This window comes from Zeugodacus cucurbitae, chromosome 2 (genome assembly GCF_028554725.1).
Source record: "Zeugodacus cucurbitae isolate PBARC_wt_2022May chromosome 2, idZeuCucr1.2, whole genome shotgun sequence".
NCBI lineage: Eukaryota > Metazoa > Arthropoda > Insecta > Diptera > Tephritidae > Zeugodacus > Zeugodacus cucurbitae.
In genome coordinates, this window is record NC_071667.1 from 85440303 (window position 1) to 85463450 (window position 23148).

The following is a 23148-nucleotide window of genomic DNA, read 5'->3' on the forward strand; positions in this document are numbered from 1 at the left end:
TGCTAGAAGAACATTATAATTAATATAACATGCACTACAACTTTAAAATTATTAATATCGAATATGTCATGTAGTACAAGGTAGTCCAAACTGTCCAGATCTCTTAAAATCCGTCTGACATACACAAATACATAAATATATGTAGGTTGATTGTCAAAATGCACTTAAATAAGAAAATAATGTTTTTACTAGACAACTGCATAACCTAGAAGTCCATGGAACAATTTTTCATTTACTAAAGTACAAACATACTTTCCATGTATCAAGGCGGCAAGTTTGTAAAAGATAAGCCACAATGCAAGTGTCTGCTAGCAACCTAGCAACAGCAGCTAAATGAACCGACTCAACTTGTGATTTCATAATAAATATTTAAGAGGTATTTTCGGCATTGCTGATATATGCAGTCATTAGTACGGACACGTAGTTGCAACGCAAACAGTTATTTATGCAACCGAGCAATTTTTCAACAACACATTCATAAAATAGTTACAGTTGCATATAGCCACAGCTTCATGTCCATATATTCTGGAAAGCAATTGTATTGGCTGCAGTGCATCGGTCATTGAGTTACTTTTGTGCGAACAAATACTGCAAGCCATTTGTGTTGATAACTGGAGACAGAAGACAGTGTTTGGCACTTCGTCTTCATTAAGCAGTTACATGGTCTGGACCGTTAAAAGCTCATTCTCAATACTTTAAAAGCTTTTCTAAAGCATTGCCACAAGTATATATTAACAGTAAAATGCAATTGCACCTAAATGCAGTTGTTGCTGTTCATTCTAGCATTCAAAAATTTATTCACTCGGGTACTTAACAGTTTCTGACACCACCTTTTCGCTTTAAGTGGAGTGTTACTGAATTATTGGGGTAAACTTTGGACTACCAAAGCAGTTATCTTATTGGTCCAAACAAGTGTTATTTATAATTATATATGGAACTTATTCATCCTTATAAAATAATTGTATTGTAATTTGTTTACTTTTTTTAGTTCCACCGGATCGTCCTGTCATTTATGGCCCTAACAGACATGATAAAGCCAGCAATGTGGAGTCGTTTAACGAGGGCACGGATATAGTGTTGGCTTGTGAAGTGACCGGCGGTAAGATTCTCAATATCGTTTTGCAACTTAATTAGAGTCTTAATCAGACTGTCTATCAATATATAATATAACTCAATAAGTTTTTAGAATAGTATTATATAACAGTATTTACGTTTCATATTCTGAGTTGTGTGCTAACAAACTCTGAAAAAGGTTTCATTGTGAGATCGAAATACTAATTTAAACTCCTCTCTGTCTCTCGCTATCATTTCCGGTACCAAAATCAACAACAACAACAACGTTTGACGCTGTCACATTTGATAATGCCGTCATCTCAACGACCACCGCAACCAACGGCACTAAACCAACACATAACTCTCAACATTACCAACACCGATGCATATGCGACCGTGTGTGACGACAATGTACTCGACGTTACAATTTATGTCATCTTCATGGCAAAAATCCATTTGCTCTGCTGCTTTAAATGAACGAAAAAATTCTTGACTACGAAAACGAATAACCAAAAACAATAACAAAAACAAAAACAAAAAACTTGTAATAAAACGAATAACTGCAATGGACCATCAACGAATATAAACTACAACAACAACAACAACCAACGCCACAACGACAACAATAATAAACATGTAACTAACTAATGGCCGCCGCACTCAACTGTGCAACTTAACTGACAATGATGAACTGGCAAAAATATTTCTCAATACCAATTTTTCTCTGCTGTTTTCCTTTGTTTTCGGCATTCATTTATTTTTGCATTTTTTCCCCTTTTTTCGACGAGAACTTACCACATTTTTCGTTATTTTTTCACGAAATTTTTTTTTTTGTTTTCCTTCAACTCTTCTCTTTTGTTTTTGTTGTTTTTTTTTTTTTGTTTTTTTACGCTTTCGCTTAACTTGCTTTTACTTGGCGTAACTGGAACATCACTGCACTGATATTGCCATTGTTGGCGTTGCTGTTACTGCTGCTGCTGCTGCTGCCGTCACTTCGGTTGTTGGCATCGTCGCTGTCATGGCCACTAATAACAAAAAACAAAAAAACCTCAAACTGAAAACAAAATCACAAATACAAATACCAAACTATTGTGGACGCCACTCCTCCTCTCTGGTGTGTGTATGTGTGTGTTTGGTCAACACTGGCAACAGGACGGCCACGTCCGAATGTAACATGGTATTTAGATAATACGGTGATTGATGAATCTTTCGAGCATCGCCCGGACGGCAAGACTGTTAACCACTTGTCATATCCAAATATTGGACGACAACATTTGAATGCGAGATTAGTTTGTGTGGCGAGCAATACGAATTTGACACCGCCCAACAACAAAGTGGTCATACTCGATGTCAATCGTAAGTATCAACATTGCAAAACGGAAAATTTCATACTCTAAGCGAATGTATGTTTACCGGTTGGTGTATATTATAGTTTTACTTTAAAATTTGAAGGAACTACTTAATCTCGAAATTATTTTTGCAACGAATGCAATACAACTTCATAAAGATTGTCAGGAAAAGTTTATAAAATCTCGAATAATTTGCTATAACTTAGTTCATCCAAATATTGGCAATTCTTTCTTCAATTTTAGTAAAACCCGTCGCTGTGCACATAATGACGAAGGATCGTTTCGTATCTGCCGATCGCACATACGACATCGAATGCAAGTCTTCCGGTTCAAAGCCAGCCGCAGTTATTACGTGGTGGCGCAACAACAAGCAGCTGAAAAAATTTACCAAAAATGTAAGTACAACATGAATAACGGTTTTTTAATGCGCTATAATTTAACATAATAAACGAAAAAAACAAAAACATTTACTTACTCATACAGTGAGTGTTCTCTTTAACAGAAAGTTACTCATACGCACTGTCACCTTTCTATCACTTAGGAGGTTTTAACTGTTGTCATATTTTTAAAACTAAATTTAATTGAAATTACAATAACCGTATCTAGCAATATTCATATGCCGTTATTATCGGCTGATAGATACTATAATATATTATATATATCTTCAAAGCTAATATTTCTCTTCAGTCAAGCTTTTGCAATAAGATAACAACTTTCCAGTTAACCAAGACGCGAAATGATTTAGCAATTTTCTTAATAGTAATTCTACATTTTTTCCTTCCCCCTTGTGCTAATCTGCTTGCTGCGTCCGCAACAGTTTAATGAACCCGACAATCAATCCTTGAGCATATTGACATTCACGCCCACTCGCGAGGACGATGGCAAGTATTTGACGTGTCGTGCCGAAAATCAATTCATCGAAAGCAGCTCCATCGAGGACAAGTGGCGCATGGTTGTGCACTGTAAGTAATGAAATGCAATTATTTTACGCTCTAGTGTATGTGTGTGTGTGTGAATGCGAAGTGTTTAAATATAATTGTGTGTATGTAAATTGGATAATTTCAGCGAAGTGCGGATGGGTAATTATGGTGAAATTACGAAAATAAGTGGTTGTGCTGTGCCGCCGAAAGTGATCAATAACCATCAAAGCGCGTTACTAAATGCCGTTATACCAATGTATATACAGATGTATGTATGTAAATATTTCGAAATGTGCGAGCACAGCGATGTTGGCACTGGCAGTGGGGCGCCAGGCGAGGGATGGTCAATGGAATGTTTAGCAAGCAATGCGGCGTTTAGCAATAGAGCTAATTCAAATACCAAACCATGTCCATAAATAAGCCCGCACAACACGACACACATACATAACCGTAAATATACCAAAACCACAAAAATACCAAAAATACAAACACTAAAAACTAAATGCCCCAACGTTGGGAATGCCCTTTGACACTTACATTCAATTTAATTCAATTGCGAAGCTGTGCAAATGCTCGGAGCTTTTCGTTGTCCGCTGTGCTTTTGTTACTTTCACTCGGAATTAGTTATACCCGTGCGTAATTAGCTAACAAGGGTATTACAGCGCTGTGCGTGAAGTCTATACTTAGAGTAATTAAATCAGTATTTAAGATTATTCAGTCTGGTAAGAGACGAGATGAGTACAGAAGCAGAGCTTTCATTCAAAGCTCAAAACTAAAAGATTAATCGAAAGCTTTCATTAAAAAAATCTCCCTAACTGCATTATACGCCGAGCACAAAAATTTTGGTTCCACCCGCAGCTGATCAGCCCCCGAATTGTTATTTGCATTCGCAGTCTGGCATGGGTTGTGATTAGAAATGAAATTGGCCAAGTTTGTAATAAAAATAAATTACCCATTTGCATTGCTCGGCGGTCGGTGGTCGGCATGTTGCGCCGAAAGAGGCAGTGCGAGGAGCGAATTCTCTGAAAAAGGACAATTTGCCACTACGAGTGTCCTTGTTGTAGGGATATTGTTCAAAACATATTGCAGGCATACACAATTATTTATGCAATGTTGTTGTTGTTGTTATAAAATATTTACTCGTAGTTTTTGTATGAAAACACAAAGGCAACACAAGACCACAACTACAATACATTTTCGTCGTAGTAAAATGTTTAACGGTGACAGGCATCGATGCTTTCATCATCATGCAAAGCTCCACCACCACACCACCACAAAAACGCTGCAAATGGCCCGGCTTAACGATTCTTTATATTTGAGTCTATTCTATTTAACTCGCCAGCTCGTTTTGTGCGGATGCCTCTTTCGGCATACATAAATATTTTTACTGTCCGCCGCCGACCATTTACTTTAATATCACCTCTGTTGAGAGATATCAAATTTCGTATGCAGATTATTTATGAACACTGCACTCACACACGCACAATCGGCGATAGGCGTAATTACTGTTAGCTCCATTGCGGTTACTTTGTTTGCCCTTCAGTGGTAATTTCGCTTTGATTTTGTTACTTCCAGCGGTTACTTTTTATAACTGTACTCCAGCGCCAATTTTTATGCTTTTAGTTAGCGAAGCATTACAAAATGGTTTCCGGGGAGTACGGAGATGGTCGATGCTTTCATTTCGTTAATATATTGATTATGGTGTGTGCAAATGTGATGAAATTTAAATCCGGAGCAAGCTGGTAGAGGGCGCTGCTGAACTCGAGATCTTCCTTTTTTTTAAGAAACTTAATGAAGATAATAATATATAAGACTTCGCGAATCGTTCACCATGACCTGAATTCAACTGGATGGTAATCATTAAATTTAAATATAATCATTAAAATTCTAAAAAATAATCTGAGATAAGTTCAGTCCGCGGCGGGAATACTGATGAAACATATTAGCTTCATCTCAGCCATCATCCGTAAATACATCTAAACATCTGTTTGTGTGATTGTAAAATTAGTTTCCAGACCTTCAAAACTATATATTGATAATACAACCCCAAGTGGAACAAAATAACTACTAATTACTTTCTCTTTGCAGATCAACCAACGGCTCACCTAAAAATGGGTTCTTCATTAAATCCCGACGATATTAAGGAGGGTGATGACGTCTATTTTGAGTGTGTTATACAATCTAACCCCAAACCCTACAAAATGTCATGGTTTCATAACGTAAGTCAAACCAAAAATAAATACACAAATGAGCAAATAATTTGATAAATAAATGCATGTCTGCCTAAGACGCGCAAAAACATTCCATGACTGCTTTTCCAACTGCTAAAACACATTAAATCATATAAGCACTTAAATGAAATGATATGTGCACCACAAATGAGTGCAAATTTGTTGCAAGAGAAACTTTTGAGGATAAAAAGTGTCATATAAACTGAGCGTGCAAAAACCATCCATGCAACTTATTTGAATTCAGCTGTTGTATGGTATTAGAACCATCATGGTGGCAACATTCATGTCTGGTTGTCTGCCAAGCCAAGAAAAAATGGGAGGCAGGGTTTTACAGTTGTCGTAGAAAGTTTTATGGCTCATGGTTTTCCATAACAGCTTTTGGTGGCTTTCAATGTCAGTAAATTACTGGATTAGAAAGATATTAAGTGCCGTCAAGTTTAGATTTTATAAAAAAAGTTCTGACATTTTAGTTTATGAATGTAACGTTTAGTTTGATTTTCTATGTGGTAACTTGTATTCCTAGCACATTTGGAAGGCTAAACATCTTATATCAAAATATTAAAATTAAAATTCGTAGTAGATATACCTCTTTTCAACAATTATGAGAGCAATATCAATCATTTTCTAAGATACTGTCTTCTCATCTTCATTATTAATATATTCTTAATTACCCGAAGATAGATCTGACCAACCGGCACAATTTTTTGGAGCGTCAAGAATCGAAATTAATTTCTCAATTATAAAATTTTCAATATACATTTCAATTGCAGTCCTGAATGAGATCTGTCATCAAACTTTATTTATTTTCCAATAAATAATATAGTTTATACAACATCTTGGCTGATAATTTCAAAAGGAATTCACACATGTCATTCCACGAACAAATTAATCTGTCTTAAAGTGAAGTTATGCATGTGCACTTACGTCAAATATTTCTCTTTACTCTTCGGTTGCTGCTCTCTGCTCTGCTCCGCACATATCATTTCATCGTTTGCTGCTGGCATTCTTGGTGGCGTTGATGCGTTCATTTCATCATTTGCTCAACGCTGCTTCGCGCAGACTTGAGGATATTGTACAATATACTTAAATTCGTTTTTTCACTTATATCGCATTCTTTTCATTCTCTTTTCATGCTCTCTTCTCGGTGCTTTTACGCAACGCTGCACTTTCGCGACACCTTATCGAACTGCAACGGCAACGACATTAACAATAACAATGTATCATTGGCTGCACTTTAGGGCAAGGAACTGCATCACAACATCTCAGCCGGCATTATCCTCTCGGATCAATCACTCGTGCTGCAGAGTGTCTCACGTGCATCCGCTGGTGATTACACGTGTTTGGCTGTGAATTCGGAGGGCAGGGGCGCCAGTAATCCGGTTTCGTTGCATATACGCTGTAAGTACCGAGTGAAAACAATTTGATTTCATCATTGCTGATTACTTTCTGTGTCATTACACACACACACACATACATATGTTGTATGATTTATTGTGCGCGTGAGTGAGTGAGTGAGCGAGTGAGACCTCGTGTCCTCATACATTTTAAACACGTCGACGTGTTTTAAAACAGGTGTACGAGTGTGTGAGTTTGTAAAGGACTAACGAATGCTCATCAACGCCGTTATTTCCGAAACATTTCCCAATAGAAAATCGTGTTAACGGGGTAATAGTTGTTGCTGCACCTTTGCTACGAGCTCTCTATGTAAGTGTTTGGCCTCAGCGCGCGTTTGAGACCGAACTTAGAATTTCTAAATTATTATTGCGCAAGAATTGTAGTCTAAATTTTAAAGTTTTTCTGGCCAAAGAGTTGAATAACTCGAAATTTAAGAACGCACTTAAACACTTTTGTAAGCACATTAACGCACTTAAGTAAGACGTAAAAAGTTTCTAAGCGGTCTAATGCACTAAAAAGCTTTGTTGCGCTTTCAAAGGGTCCTAAAAGTTGTTGTGCGTACAAAAAATAAATAAAAAGTAGGCCTTTCGTCCAGCAGCTGTTGTCCAGCGTATAAAGACTATATTGCGTGACCCACACATAGACACAATTACATGCAAATTTTCCGAAAGAAATTCAAGGGAAGTGCAGTGGCAAAAGGCCTCAGGGATCAAAAGAAACCCCGCAACTCGATTAATCCCGCCGAAGAAAGCGCACGAAAAGAAACCAAAAACAAATCGAATAATGCAATGAATAAACGAAGACAACCAATAGAAGAACAGGCGAACCACTGATTCACACGCATATACTCACACACACAAACACATATACACTCCGAAAAACTTAGAACAGAGTCGACAAGAGTCGCCAAGATGAAATGAAGTGTAACTGCGGACATTTAAAGCGTCGCGAAATCGCGCTGACGGAGTGTGGAGTTAAGTTGAAAGGAAAATAGCTCAAGAGCAGTAAAACGAGAAGGCAGCGAGACACAGCGCTGAAAGACAGAAAGACAGGCGCTTAGGCGGAAGGCAAGAAAACCATTTTACAGTAATGAATATTTTTTAGAGAGACTTATAGCCGGCACTCTGTGGCGCTAAAGACTTCAGAAGAGACGCGATATGGGTAGCTGGAGAGTACGCAGCAGTGATAGAGGCGCCGCAAAGTTTGTCACCCATAACAGCTGTCGACTTTAAGCGCCACTATTTTGCATTCGTAAAAGGCATTTACTGCGCGAATCAAAACAATAAAAAAGTTGAAAAGCACAAAAAATATGCTGCGAGCGTTTGAGAGCTCGATTGCAACTACACAGAGCTGAGCAACAGAGGACTTCGTTCGACCCATGGCGAATCCAAGGAGAATAGCTAAGTAAAGGCGAAAAGAAAGGATGGCAGCGCGCCGCACAAAATGCAGATCAAGCGTAAAACTTCGGTTAGATTTTTCATTTTCATGGAGATTTCTTTCCGGGCTTTTAATTCGCTTATAAAGTGGAATAAACAAAAGTAATCAAATGTATAAAAACTGTAAAGTGGCACAACAGCGCGACTGGGCACAGTCAAAGACTTCAATAAGATTACAAAAATATATAAAAGTGAAATAACAAAAACGCTAAGAATATAATGCGCTAAGCCCACGCTGCAGACAATGGAGATGGCGAGTTTTCGGCGCACATTTTCCACCGCATGTCAGCTATAGTGGCGACTCTGACACTTTAAGAACGAACGGATAAATGCATAAAGGGATTTGCGCACAGAATTTCGGATTATTGTGGAAAATAGAACGCGGCAGGGCGTCAGTGATGAATGGACGGATGTGGCTCACATCGCTTATCATACAAAGAAAATTCCTTTATGTCGTCACAGTTGTCTTCAATATGAAGAATACAAGTATGTCAATGATTACTGAAATTTTCCACACGGCTTCAATGAGGCCAGGGTTTGCTACATAAGTTGTATTGAGCAATTTTCCTAACTTTCTGATATTGGTGAACATAAGTGAAGGCGAGCGCTAACCAAGCCAACCTCCTTTATTAATTTATCGCATTTTCCTTTCGTTTCAAAACATTTCATAATCCGTTCTCTACTTGTTGTCAAGCATTATGTTAACAACGAATTCAGCATTTATCCCTTTTGAGTTTCATGTTTTGGAAATGTATTTCCTTGGTACTGAGGCTGAGACAGCTCGGAGACACTTGGCACTCACCAAAGACAGAAACGTCAAGTTTAATTCGCATTAAAATATTTATAACGTACTTAGAAACTTTAAAGGCGAATTAAAACCCAGCGCCAGATTCTGCGTATATAAATAATTGCATTCGCAGCAGCGCCGGAAGGCAACAACAGCGACCATGATAAATAAACAGAATCCACAAACTGCAAGAAAAGAAAGAAAGAAAGAAAAATGACAGAATTAGTGCCGAGCGAAAAATTGCGCTAAATTCTTCAAGCAACGAAAAAACGCAGCGAGTGCGGAACTACAACAACCTCCCCCCTCCAACTCCTCCTGCTGCCGCAAGATTTTGTTGCAGCGTGTGTGCGCGCTTGTTTTTGCTGTTGCTGCAGCTGCCCGTTGCCTTTCACATGCTGACTTGATACTTAATTGCAATTTCAAGCCAACGCGGCGACTTTCAGGCTAATTACACTCACAAAGCAAAAAAACAGCAATGGAAGTGAAAAACCCATAGAATAGCGAGAGAATAGCGAAAGCATGGCGTAAGCGAAAAAATAGCAGCCAATGGCGCACATACAACCGAAAAAAGCCAAAAACAACAGCTTTCAAGGGGAAGTGCAGGGAGATTGCGAGCTGGGAGTTGCTATGGGTGTGGGTGCAGGAAGCGGCGAATGCAGCCGCGTGGCTGAGTGGATGGTGCGGCGCGTTGCAAGGGTCTTTCGCGCGCGGCACTGCATTCATTTCATTATGCGGAGCGTTGGGCATCCGCAAGCAGCAATTTGGTTCCTTACACCACTTACATTTTACATTTTTTCCTCGCCGCTACTTGCTGTTCACACTGCACGGTTTGTCTACGTAAACAAAAGATCGGCGGTCCGACCCACGCAATAACCTCTAAGGGTGCAAACATGTTTCAACTCACACACATTTTACACACATACATACACACACATACATATACTTACTTATAAATATGCTTTTCTGCTTCACTTCACTGTGTATTCATATTCGGAGTTTCTTTCTTTTCCAATATTTGCTTGTTGGCCACTTTTTTCTCACTTGCAGTTGCACCCATTTGCGCCACCGATCACGAAGAGCTGCTGGGCGCCCTGAAGCACGAAACGCTGCTGCTAAAATGTGAAGTGGACTCATCACCGCCAGCGGAGGCATTTACATGGACATTTAACTCGTCCGGCGAACAAACAGAACTGCCCGCCCGACTGCACTCAACGGAGGTAATTATTCCATGCATTAATAGGTACTTGCATACACATACATACACATGCATAATAAGCAGTGAGAGCGCCAGTGGCTATGCAATGAGGCCCCCCGCTATTGAACCCGACCTATTCAGTGGGTGGCAGGCAGTGGCAACGCACATGCATTCCTACTTACGAAACACTTGTGACGCGTTGCTCTGCATTGGCGTGTCATGGACCTGCTTGCCTCGCTGAAAGCTGGGTGGCCATTTTGGGCTGCCAGAGTGTGGTCGCTCTTCATTGCTCTCCCACTTTTAATTCACTTGACTGGGATTCACACTGTTTTATTTCTTTCTTTTTTGTTTCTTTTTTGTTTTTTTTTTTTTTGTTCGTTTGCTACTTAACCTTACTTCTCGCTTATGTGTTCCGCTTTCCTTTCAAGTTACTCTGTGTAACTAATGAACATTGGGCGTGTCAAATACTACAAATTGATAGCTTTAGCATTCATTAAAAGCACATAAAATAAACAAGAAATCTTGAAGTCTCTCAGAGTTTTCCTAATGAATAAATTACAACCCTCTTTTCGCTACTTTTTCTGTTTCTTGAAAGACTCCTTTCATTATATAAATATTGAAAACTGTTTTACATTAATAAAATTGAGTGGTAGGATTTAAGAAGGAAGAATTTTAGAAAGAAATTTAAAAATTAAAACTTTTTTTTTTCAAAACAATCTTTTCGGTTTAGACCGGCATGTCGCGACTGAACTACACTCCAGCCACCGACCTCGATTATGGCACAATATCTTGTTGGGGGCGAAACTCCATTGGCCAGCAAAAGAATCCATGCATTTTCCAAATCGTCGCTGCAGGTGAGTAAATTATTTACATTTTATTGTCATAAATAACGATCTCTTTGTACTCTTCAGAAGTCATTACTTAAATAATAATTATTTTATAATTCAAATTAACTGAACAAAATACTTAAATGATTCCCTTAAGAACTTAATATTGATTAAATAATTAAGATTGATGTGTATCTTTCTCTCACAGAACTAGCACTCAGAATATAATCTCCTCTAAATTATTTATATTTTCTATTTTCAGGCCGTCCGTTTCCTTTGCAGAATTGCACTGTCACAAATCAATCCACCGATTCATTGCAAGTCGACTGTTTGGAGGGTTTCGATGGTGGACTACCTCAAGGCTTCATTTTGGAATTAGTAGAGTTGAATAACTTGCGTTTGGCGCGAAATTTGAGTTTGTCGGTAAGTATTTAAAATGTAATAATTTATTTCAAAAATTCGCCTTTGTTCACAATAAGGCACAACTAGGCCTTCGATCTAGTTTTCAAAGAAACCTCTTATGTTTAAAACCCAGAATGTTTCAACCTTTCCAACCGATGACCCGCATGACATTCTCACTAGTACTACCACATTTTTAGATACATATATAGGACTATGAAATAAAGATTTAGAAGAAAATATTGAAATTGTCTGATGCTAACTCTTAGAGTTCTATGAACTTACACGCTTATCTCATATCAGCATTAAATCATTTTCAGAATGAGTCAGAATACCACAGTGTACTTGTGGTTAGTACTTCCAAGTTCACAAATCCCTTTTAAACGAAAAAAATCAGAAGAGATCTAGTAAATTCCTTAAAGGTATGGTTTTCACCAAAGGTGATGCTAATGACATTACCGGAAAAAAATGTCGAAATTATTCGCAAGAAGATAAGTTGAAATCATCCCAATACTTCCATCAAATCCATCTTCAGGAGCTAAAAACTAGAGCAAGCCTAACTGTAGCACCATTTGATAGGAGGAGTAGGAGACCTCTGACTTTATGAGTTGAATGGGGTTTTCTACAGTTTTGCATAAATTTGCTTTAACAGAGCTTTTAATAAAATGGTCTTTACTTCGTTCGTTTCGCTAAGCGTTGCTCATATATAATTTTTGGTGTGCCCACCATTTCGCAAACGTCTCTAATTTTACCAACATTCTGCGAAAACACAACTTTTTATTTATTCAGTTCTCGCGAAAAAATTGTTTGGCAGAAAAGTCGCCAAAGTAGCGCAAGGAAAATATTTTCTACAACACACTTTCACGGTGTGTACTTAACTTGGGCTCTCCAATTTATTCGAATGTTTTCATGCACATACTCGTGCATACCATACAAACACGTGCACACTGAGTGTACATAAAGCCCAGCAACAACTTTTAATGCTAACTTTTGAATTTTTAGCGCAACTGCTCCGCTGCCCGCTAAAGGGCTCACCGTAGTTGGAGAAATTTTGTTGTCAACTCGAATTGTTGTAGTATTTCCGTCTAGGTTTAAATTTTCGACAAAGTTTTGTGCTGCTTTGTAATTTGTTGTTCGCGAAAACTTCCTTCATCGAAAGGGTGAAATGCACAGTTACGCCTTGCTTTAGACGGAAATGCTCATATGACCCAAAATATTTGAAAGAATCATTCTTAAGTATTGGCTTAAAATGTCATAAAGGATAATTCTTTGGTTCATTACAACTCCTCTTGGAAAGTTTACGAAAAATACTTGTTAAAATACTTATTGTTGTATTCGTGTATGCCATTTAAAATATGTAAAATTTAAAGTAAAATATAGTATGTTATATGTGGTCCGTAATCTTAAGAAAGTTGCCTTCTATATGGACACTTAAGAATTACGCATTTAGCAGCACCAGTTTCCATGGAGATCGTTTATACTTTTTGGAGAATAAGACTTACATGTTCTCCTGTACCTTACCTATCATCCCTAGTAGATATTGATTGTGAAATTGACCTATCCTAACTGTTCTCGTGAAAATGTAAGTTAACGACCTTTATCCTCTTTTTAATATAAATTCTTCCATTTACTGATTAAATAATGATTGATCAATTTTTTCTCCTACAGCATCCTCCAGTGAGTTTTCTCATCGAAAATCTCGACCCCACAGCAACCTATCGCATGATCATATTCGCCATGAATGCCAAGGGTCGCTCGGAGCCAACCATAATCGACGACATAAACTTCAAAGGCGTGGCAAAATTTACAGGTAAGTCAAATGGCGTAAAAGACTCCCGCTAAGTGAAAATAAATAACTGCACATGTTTCAACAATCAGTCCATGAGAATGCACTTAGGAACTATGCTGTGTATGTAAGCGAAAGCGAGTGGCTGACGAAGAGACCTGTTTTTTTGCGCACTTTGCGGGTTTAGAACTTTCCTAATCCAAATAAATTGCCATCAGCGTTCGTTATATGCTAAATTGTTGTTTTTGTAGTCGTCCTCGTTGTCGTCTCAGCATAATGCGTTACGTGCAACGTGCCTCCTGCAACAATAATGCATTTACCTGAGAAATGTTGATTTCATTCATTCATTCTCTCGCACGCTTGACACTTTGCAAAATAGAAATTCATGAGATTTGTACGCCATGAATAAGAACTGTGGGCAAATGTGGTAGCTGCTCCTCAGCTCGAAGCATGGTGGCATCTGTCGCAATGCATTGCCCGTTACCGTTACTTATTCTAGAAATGTGAAAACGTGCAGATGACTTTTACAGGGTCTTGCTCATTGTCAGCGATTGTTTAGCGATACAAAAGCGGCAACAGTATAAAAGGATGGAGATATAACTGGTAAAGGGATCAGTTACCCCGGCGAGCATAAGGGTTTATATTTAAAGTAAGATTTTTGTTATTATATGAGTATCTCCAGCGTCAGTAGTAAGTAATAACAGTACCTTGTTGGGTAAATACGAAAGCTAGCACCCTTTGTAACCTTTAATTTTGCTACCTTTCTACAGTTATCTGAACTTCTCAACTCCCACTGCTGTTTTACATAACGCAATTTTTATTGATAGGTTCGCTTTAGGGAAGAAAACCCCACCCACGTTTAGGGTATTTGCGCGAATGCTCTAAGTGCAGCTCCTACCAGCTGACGCATTCTTTCTACATATTTTTCTTGTTAAATGCGAGGGGGTGTGTGCCATTGTGGTGGGAATGGATTCAGATGCAATGCATGCACTTCGTTGGCTTATTGGAAATCATATGTCTCAACATGTAAATGGCAGGTATTTAATACACCAGGAACGTGGATCTTCAACTAGATTAGATTAAAATTTACAGGATCGTATTGAGCCATATGGCCTAACGTCTATTGTGTCCTTCAGTTACAAAGTTGGATCTTCAATTACGAGATCAATTCAAAATAATATCACCACCGTACTTGGTGTATGAAGACATATGTATGTATGTATAACCAATTATTTTACTATTATATTTTCGAGAAGAAGACACTTTTTAGATTTTTTAAATTTTTGTCTTTATGATGAACATAGTTTAGTTATTTATTAAACTAAATAAACACTTCCCCTTCTGAGTTAAGAAATTTAATAGTCCTCCACATACTCATTCACCACTACGTCTTGCTTCACTTGCTTTTTCGCCAACTTTTGCACTTCAGTTTCAATATATTTCCAAACACCTTTTGAAAGATGTTGTCTACAACTATTTTTCGCTTATCCTTTGTGTGTTCCTCTCGCAAGTTCTTTTCAAGTTTACACTTTGTTGGTAAGAATATCTAAAGGTGTTTGTGCCTTGCCACTTTCGTTTACTTGACGTATAGAAAAACATTATGTGCTAACAACGCTGGTGGGATTAAGAAGCTTTCTTCAAAAAACATACATATTTCTTCGATGACTGTGTGGCAATGAGTTCATAATTTTGAATCAAAATTTTATGTTATTGTCATTCCAATTCAATTGCTTCTTAGAAAATCGGTTACATCGTAAAAAATATGTTTTAATTTTGGAGTTTAAAAAACCATCGGCAATATTCCAAATTTCCATGCAAACGTTAATCTAACTCACACCAGGAAAATATTAAAAAAATAAATGATTTTCGTGCCAATTGAACCGACCTAATTTCTTAATGTTCCTTTTATTTTGGCATAAAACGTTAGCTTATGGCACACTTTAAAGATTTCACTCATAAAAACAAAGCGTATAGTTGTTGTGATAGCAGAGGTGTGCTTATTTCTATTATTGCTTTAAAGTTGCTTGCTAAAAGTTTGCTCCATTTCTTTCTGTTTCTGTTCAGTTTCAGTTTCCGTTTCTGTTTGTGTTGTGTTCCAAGCCAACGAACAATTGTGGCCCGAATGCAATTCGCAGCAAGAACAAATACGTTTGTATGTGTTTTTCCTTAGAAAGCGAATGCGATTCCGCATAAAACGTTGCGATTATTTAATTGTTTGTTTGCTTCTTTTTGTGTTTTTTCTACTGATACACCGGAGATATCCTACATTAGTTTCATATTCGTGCCACAGACACACAAACAAAGCTCCGAATGCGGTGGCAACTTATTATGCATGCGAGTAAAAGTTCTATAACTGTATGAGTATGCACAAAGTTGCAATTATTTCTCCTTCAAAATACCGTTTCAGCGAGTTGAACAATTTGTGGCGCGCCACTTTATTATTGCGCCCTCCTGCCGCAAGACCACACATTTATCATATGATATGTGTGTGCTAACCTCTGATTTTTCGAAAGTGTTTAACGAAAAGTTTTGTGTGGTGCTAATGCGTAAGTAAATGGTCTAAATAGGTCGACTGTAATGCGCTAACTTTTGTGCGCAAAAGTTAAATAGTGTAGTTAACGTTATTTCGATCGTTCCAAATGCTTATCGCCGCACACAAGCAACGGCTACAAGTGTGAACAGCAATTCGGAAGCACACAATATCTATATATTTTTGAACACCTATCTTCATCTTACCTTATTGTATATGTGTACTGTTTTTATTTTAATTTCAGGTGCTTCGAATGGCTTGACGGTGCCACTGTCACCATTTCTGGCGGGCTTAACCCTCTTTTGCGCCCTACTCTTCGCCATATCCTGCATTGCTCTGGCGGCAATATACAGGCGGTTCTCCAATAGGTAAGTTCAAATCATGGGTTGTAAAAATATATTTACATTTGTTTGAATCAGAGCATCCAAGTCATACGTCCGTCAATTTCACAACATGAACTTGGATCGAAGAAAATGTTTGTTCCAAATCACTTTAGCAGATATTCTGGATTCGAAGGCCTTGGAAATCTGTCTTTAAAAGACAGTTTAGCTTCACTAGTATATAGCCGATGACTTTATCATTGGTGGAGATGCAGTCAGAAAATCTATCGAGAACACAAATAAATCATCATATCTTCGACAGCCATATTCTCACAACATCACATCATCTCTGTCTGTGCTCATCTTTTGCTGATGGCATATCAATTTCTCTGGTTCAATTTATTTCAAATTTAAATTCCTTTTGAATATTCATACTGCTTTCTTCCTATCTGCGGAGAATCATCAGTGACCATTATCAAATTATCGTAGACCATTTACCTATTTACCTCATATTTCGTTGCGATTCGCATTAAACATGTTTATTTATATGCTGACATTTATCACTTTCTTCCACCTTACTTTGCAGGCAAAACGATGGTAATTTAAAACCAACGAAGCACACGCAACTCTCAATACCCCCCGACTGTCAACTGGATCCATTACAGCCGAACAACCACCATCACCAGCATTTGCAGCATAATCACGAGCAAAGCAATCACCAGGCCCATCACAGTCTACTACAGCCGAATGTCGGCGAGGGTGCCAATGGCGGTGGCGGCACCTCACCCTCGGTCGGCGTTGTTATCGGCGGCGGTGGCGGTGGTGGCGTCATGGGCGGTTTGATTGGCATCGATTCGTCCACATTGCGGTCAACGGCGACCAGCCATCATCGGCAAAGTCCGCTGGTGATGGGCGATGCTTTGGAAGGTGATGACACTGATCCAGATGTTATACCCAATCAATATGGTAAGTGTTATGATGTTATGCTAATATGCAAATAATGCGCCACTCTGCCAGCGAACCAACGTCCAGCCAATAGTTATTAATTTTCACATTTTTATGATGCACTGAGAGAAAATTTGTTGGATATGCTTCGCCACGAAAGTCAGATAGTTTCTTGGTTCTCTGATAGTCGGATAGAACTTAGGTCCTTAGATGATATTTAAACTTAGTGGAATACAACTTCATAAAGTACATCCGATTCCCTTCTGCTACCATTTAAAGGTCCATGAATTTACACCATCTTAGGTAGTTTTATAACACTTGGCACCAGTTCAATATAGAATATAAAAATACTCATCCCTGGTGTCTTCCTTTAGCTAAACTGAGATTAAAACATCTTGGATATCATACCCTGAGAATCTGGAAAATTTTAAGGGAAAATTTAAGGCTTACAGCGCTTTGCCAGTACATGAGTGTCTTATGTTCCTTAACTAGGGGTTTTTAAATAATTTAACAGGGGTTCCCATGATCTCACGACCTTGAGATGAATCATCTCTGAAACCCGGACCAAAAATAATAAATAAATCGAAATAGATGAGATTTTTTACTGTGTATTTGGCAATTTTGCATTTATTTATTCCAATTTGTTTGTGTCATGTTTGCTAATATCCAATTTAATGGTGGAAAATATTTTATTTCATATTTGCTTCGATGCATAACAAATTCTGTTCTGCTACATTATTTTTTTCGAAATTGCGTCCTCAAAATAATCTTCATGAGTTATATATAAGTATATATGTATTTATGTTTAACCACACGCTATGTTTACACACAAACCCGTTTTCTAATTTATTTCAAGACTGCATTGTTGCAATTACTCAACTTGATGCATAATACTTTTAATGCACTAATTTAAGGTTAAACAAATATTTTAGAGCCCAAAGTACCTAGCTCAGTGCGCACTAGCAAAGTAGGTCAGTCGGCAGTTTCTTTCTATTTATGTTTTGATTTTCTTTATTTTCTCTGTTTTTTACGCAACATAAAGGATTGCCTGGTTCTTATGTACCTTGACAACCTGACAAAAAATATTATACATTTATATATATGTATATATAAAAAACAGCAACACGAGCTCAACAATAAAGCAACTGTGTTTACTTAAATTTCAGAAAAACGTCCATTGAAGTCGCAGGTGGCCTCGCCCATATTCCGCAGCCCCTCGGCGCGCCTTCTGCAGCGCGACTACAGCAGTCTTGCGGACACGGAGCGCGCTGGCACATTGAGTAGCGGGAGCGTGATTGGCGGCATCACGAACAGCTCCACACTGAGCAGCGCCGACGGCATCTCCAGTCTGGGCTCATTGGTCGGCAACAGCAGTGTTGGAAGTGTTGGCGGTGGCATTGGCGTTGGCAACGAAGTGTTGCACTACACATTTAGGCCAAGCAAACAATTGGTGAGTAACCGACGATGATAACCTTTAGTTACGAACTAGCTTACCTACACTGTATGTATATACACAAGCCCATTCTTAAACATACATATATGTAAGTATATGAGGAATATGAGAAACCGCAGAGAGCAGTAGGTGCAGTGGCATGAAATCTCAAAAATTGTCATTGTATAATAATAATAACAAAAACAAACATTACTGCAAATCACAAACTATTGTATGTAGAATGCACACTAAACCAATGCCTCGAAAGGTATATACGTATATATATGTAGGTACTACACACACCGCCATACAAACATACACATTACGATAATTACTGCTCATGCATGCATATTCAGGGTAGCACTAAACAAGCTCGTCATCGCCAAATGCTTCAGGGATTCAAGGGAATTTGCGGCACTGTCGCACCACATTATCATTCTCTCCGATTTCCTTGCCCCAGCAGTCCGGCTGCTACAAGCAAATGCAGGCAGTATAAAATTGCAACAAACCAGGACAATGTCACAGTATATCCACGCAGAGTTGCATTTGTGTGAGTAGTATTAAAAATCGTGCCGTATAGGCAAATCAGCCGCTGGATAGCAGCAGCAGCGAACAACATTATACGACGAGAAGTGACACACATTTTTGCCTTTATTTCTTTGGGTTTCTTTGTAGTTGCAAGGATAATCGCTCAAATGTAAATAAAAGGCGTTCCCATGAACCAATATTTCGCCAACGACCTATATTCCAATGATATTTTAATGTAGATGTTGCAATTTCAGCAGAGCGCTTAAAAATAAACACGAATATTTATAAAAAAGAAAACGTTCTTCTCATAGTGTTGGAGTAGAGTTTCATTATTTTTGAGGAACACGACAAAACGCCTTTTAAAAGGTCATAGTTTAGCAATGAATATTTCATGGAGATTCCACTCAAAATATTGGTCATTATCAACACGGTCAAGTGTCGGTCAAATCATTCATGAACTACCAGAGAGCTTTCTGTTAAAGCTTTTGTGAGCTTCTTAAGGCCAAGTTGGCTAAACTACCTCCAATGCTTGTGTGCTTTTGATAGTAAATTCCTGTCTTACTCATAGAGAAAATGGGTATTAGCATTTGGATCCGTAGTATCGGAGTTTTAGATAATCCAGATTTGATGAGGACTAAGCTTTTGTTATAAAAGCACAACACATTTATCTCGCATACTCTCAAATTAACTATTTAACAATTAAATGTGTGTTTAAGGTCCATTAAGTATTTATAAACACTTCATTGCATATATTTCGAATAAAACCAAAATGTATTTCTTCTCTTCTTTCCATCATACCTGCCTTCTGCTACCACAAAACACGCTTTCACGAATCTGCACTCATCCTCATCCGCTCACCAAAACCATTCGATCTCATCATTAATGCCGGCACAGAGTTATGCCACATTGAATAAAAAAGGGATCACCACGTGTAGTCCACCGCTGAACATATCACTCTATAACACAACAACTGCGGCATCATCATCACTATCCTCGACATATCACTCAACGCCACAGCCACAACCAATGGAAGTGAGTTTGCTCAGTCCCAATAATCCGTCGGTGACTTCGTCGCTCAGCGAATATCGATTTCGGCCGGAAGTGGTGACCACATCGAATCGCATTCAGGAAAGTTGTATATAAATAGATGAAATCAACACAAGTGAATATGAATCGAGTATGTTGTGTACTGTTTGTGTATATGTTGTGTATATATTTATGACATAAGTAAGTGTATGTATGTATAAGTAAAGCTGGATGGACTAAAAATAGACTGACGTAAATTAATAATTTGTTCTTCAACGTCCATTTTTAAGTGTGTGGTTGAAAGCAAGCCACATTTGGTTATTTGTATTTTCTTTACGCGTAACAAATACTAGCGCCACAAGCACACATACACACGAGCATACATGCAGATGTACATATGTATGCAGAATCAATTTATGGCATTTATTATTTACCGTTGGTTGTTTGTTTGTGTTGTGGCTGGTGTTGCAGCAAATGAGCAATCTGCCAAGTGACAAAATAAATACCGCTATTTTCCAATAAATATTTACCTGATTTAACGGTACAGTTAACGGTTTTTACGCGCATACGTTTTTACATATATGTGCACTTAAAACTTTCACCGGAAACAGAAAATCGGCTTGTCTCGCTTTTTTCCACACCACATTTCGCATAATAAGGCTTATTTGTAGGGCTCTGCAATGAATTTAATGTAGAGACAAGGCTTAAAAAAGAAGGTAGGATTTACATATGTTTTAAATGCTAGCATTTTCCTTTATTTGATGCGTCATACTATATACTCAGGGGTAAAAATTTCGTACTCTTTAAAATGGTATCGCTGAAACCCATCTGAAGTTTCAATATGTAACTAACCATTAAATAATTGCATCTCCAGTAGAGTTAATATTGACGAAGTACACTTCAAAAAGGTCGCACGAGTGACCTTTGTTCACAAGTTTTTACTCATTCCTTCAACTTTCCTAAAATATCAAATGTCAGAGGCTTTTCGAATATTATGAAAGTTGCTCATGCTTCAAGTTATGCGTTTCCAAATTCATAAGAGCCACATTGTTCGCAGGAAAATATCGATTTTTGAAAGCCAAAAAAGAACTGCTTACTCAATCGCTATTAAATCGAGGCAAATAAGCCATGCATCATTTATTAATACGCAAATACTCTTTATTAGCGAACTCAAAAAGCGCTGCATTATGAACAGATTTAGCTTATATTATAACGACTAACAAATTCGGACGTTTTTCTGTGAATATGAAAGCCAGATATTCAATTAAGCTAATACAAAATGCCAATTTGTGTTTAACCAACAACAATAACGAAAGAGTTTAGGGAAAGCTTTTAAATGCAAAAAAAATTGCAATTAGCCATGTATACAACAACAACGCTCGGCCGTGCTCTGCTTAGTAACTCGTTAATTACTATTCATGCATGTACATATGTTCAAATGTATGTATGTGTGCTTGTGTCATTATTGTTTTATATGTGTGTATAATTAATTAATTATTATTTTTAACTAAATTTTAATTATAATGAAGTGAAAATCGCACTGTCATTTTGCATTTTGCGCAGCCAAGCATTTCAATTAAATAATAATTATATGAAATAAATAAATATAGATGTATAAAAAGTCAAATTAGAATAAATACCTTTAGCAGATATCAAATAGTTTAATAACTGAGTGAAAAGCGAAAAATTACGTGAAACTTTTTTCATTTATGTATTTTCATGGCGAATTTGTACATATCAAAAGTCAATATCCATTTACACATTTTTTTGTTTTAATAAGTGTTTTAACCGCCACTGCATACATAATCATATCACATTTACATACACGTATACAAATTAATATTAACCCTTTCTAGGTGCTTTGAAAACCTTGCCATTTCGCAATAACCTCCTCTCCAGGCCCTTTATCTGAAGTCTTAACATATCATGTATGCATATTAAAAATAATAACTCTCGTATAAACTGCTCTTTGTGAATTTTGTATAGGAATCTGCTTATGTGTGAAAATTTTCAACTTTTTTTGAAAAAACAAAAATATTTTTCTTTTTTGCATTTAATCCTGAGCGCCTTTATTCAAAATGAAGCCATTTTTTTAAATACTCATTGTAGCTTTTATGTATTACATATTTTTATAAGCTTTATAATTGGAGCTTACTGTATTTCTTTGCTTTACTTAACATATAGCTTAACATTTCACACCAATCTATTATATAATTATTTACAAGTACAACTTTCGAAACCGGCTCAGAACGACTGGTGGTCAAAGGTAGTAGGGCGAGGCTCATCGACTACACTTACCATTATTTTCAATATCTTGCTTATACAATCTCTTTATTAGAACAGAATAAACTCTGGAAATTCATGTTTCCATATTTCTATGGATAGGCTGGTACTCTCTTTCGCTCTTTCCACAGAGAAAATGTTTGATTTTTTTTAATAGAAATACATTAGGTTGTCAAATATCTCCCTTCCGCTTTTTTCTCTTCATTCAATGCTTTATAAAATGTGTTACAGTGATCGGATTTAGTTCAAATATGCTCCGTTTCATTCGCCATGGACAGAAACAGGTGGTAATCACTTGGCGCTATGTCCGGGCTATATGGTGGATGTGATAAAACCTCCCATCCGAGCTCCCGTAGCTTCTGACGAGTCATCAACGAAGTGTGTGGTCTGGCGTTGTCCTGGTGGAATACTACACCCTTCCTGTTGACCAATTCTGGACGCTTCTGGCGGATCGCCTGTTTCAAGCGGTCCAGTTTATCGCTGTAGATGGTAGAATTAAGCGTCTGGCCAAATGTGAGCAGCTCATAGTGGATGATTCCCTTCCAATTCCACCAAACACATAGCAAAACCTTCCTTCTGCAGATGGTCTAACTCGATGTTTTCCATGATCGTCGTCACAGGTCTTCCGGCGGCTGCCTTTTCCATGGTGTCGTTTTTACCCGCTCTGAATCGTCGGAATCTCCTCCACAGCACGAATGAAAACTTT

The 23148-nt window shown here is 37.8% G+C and overlaps 1 protein-coding gene across 1 annotated transcript in view; it reads left to right on the plus strand.

The window, feature by feature from the left end:
• LOC105218041 (uncharacterized) overlaps positions 1 to 21983 on the plus strand; it is a 100159-nt gene extending 78176 nt beyond the window's left edge. Inside the window, exons 5-18 of the mRNA XM_011193379.3 lie at positions 989 to 1099; positions 2206 to 2409; positions 2646 to 2797; positions 3220 to 3364; positions 5411 to 5541; positions 6792 to 6951; positions 10219 to 10388; positions 11097 to 11220; positions 11456 to 11616; positions 13261 to 13402; positions 16153 to 16276; positions 16815 to 17194; positions 18340 to 18623; positions 20028 to 21983. Coding sequence (XP_011191681.2) covers positions 989 to 1099; positions 2206 to 2409; positions 2646 to 2797; positions 3220 to 3364; positions 5411 to 5541; positions 6792 to 6951; positions 10219 to 10388; positions 11097 to 11220; positions 11456 to 11616; positions 13261 to 13402; positions 16153 to 16276; positions 16815 to 17194; positions 18340 to 18623; positions 20028 to 20276 — 2537 coding nt within the window. The 3' untranslated portion in view covers positions 20277 to 21983. The remainder of the gene's footprint in view (positions 1 to 988; positions 1100 to 2205; positions 2410 to 2645; positions 2798 to 3219; positions 3365 to 5410; positions 5542 to 6791; positions 6952 to 10218; positions 10389 to 11096; positions 11221 to 11455; positions 11617 to 13260; positions 13403 to 16152; positions 16277 to 16814; positions 17195 to 18339; positions 18624 to 20027) is intronic.
• Positions 21984 to 23148: the final 1165 nt, after the last annotated feature.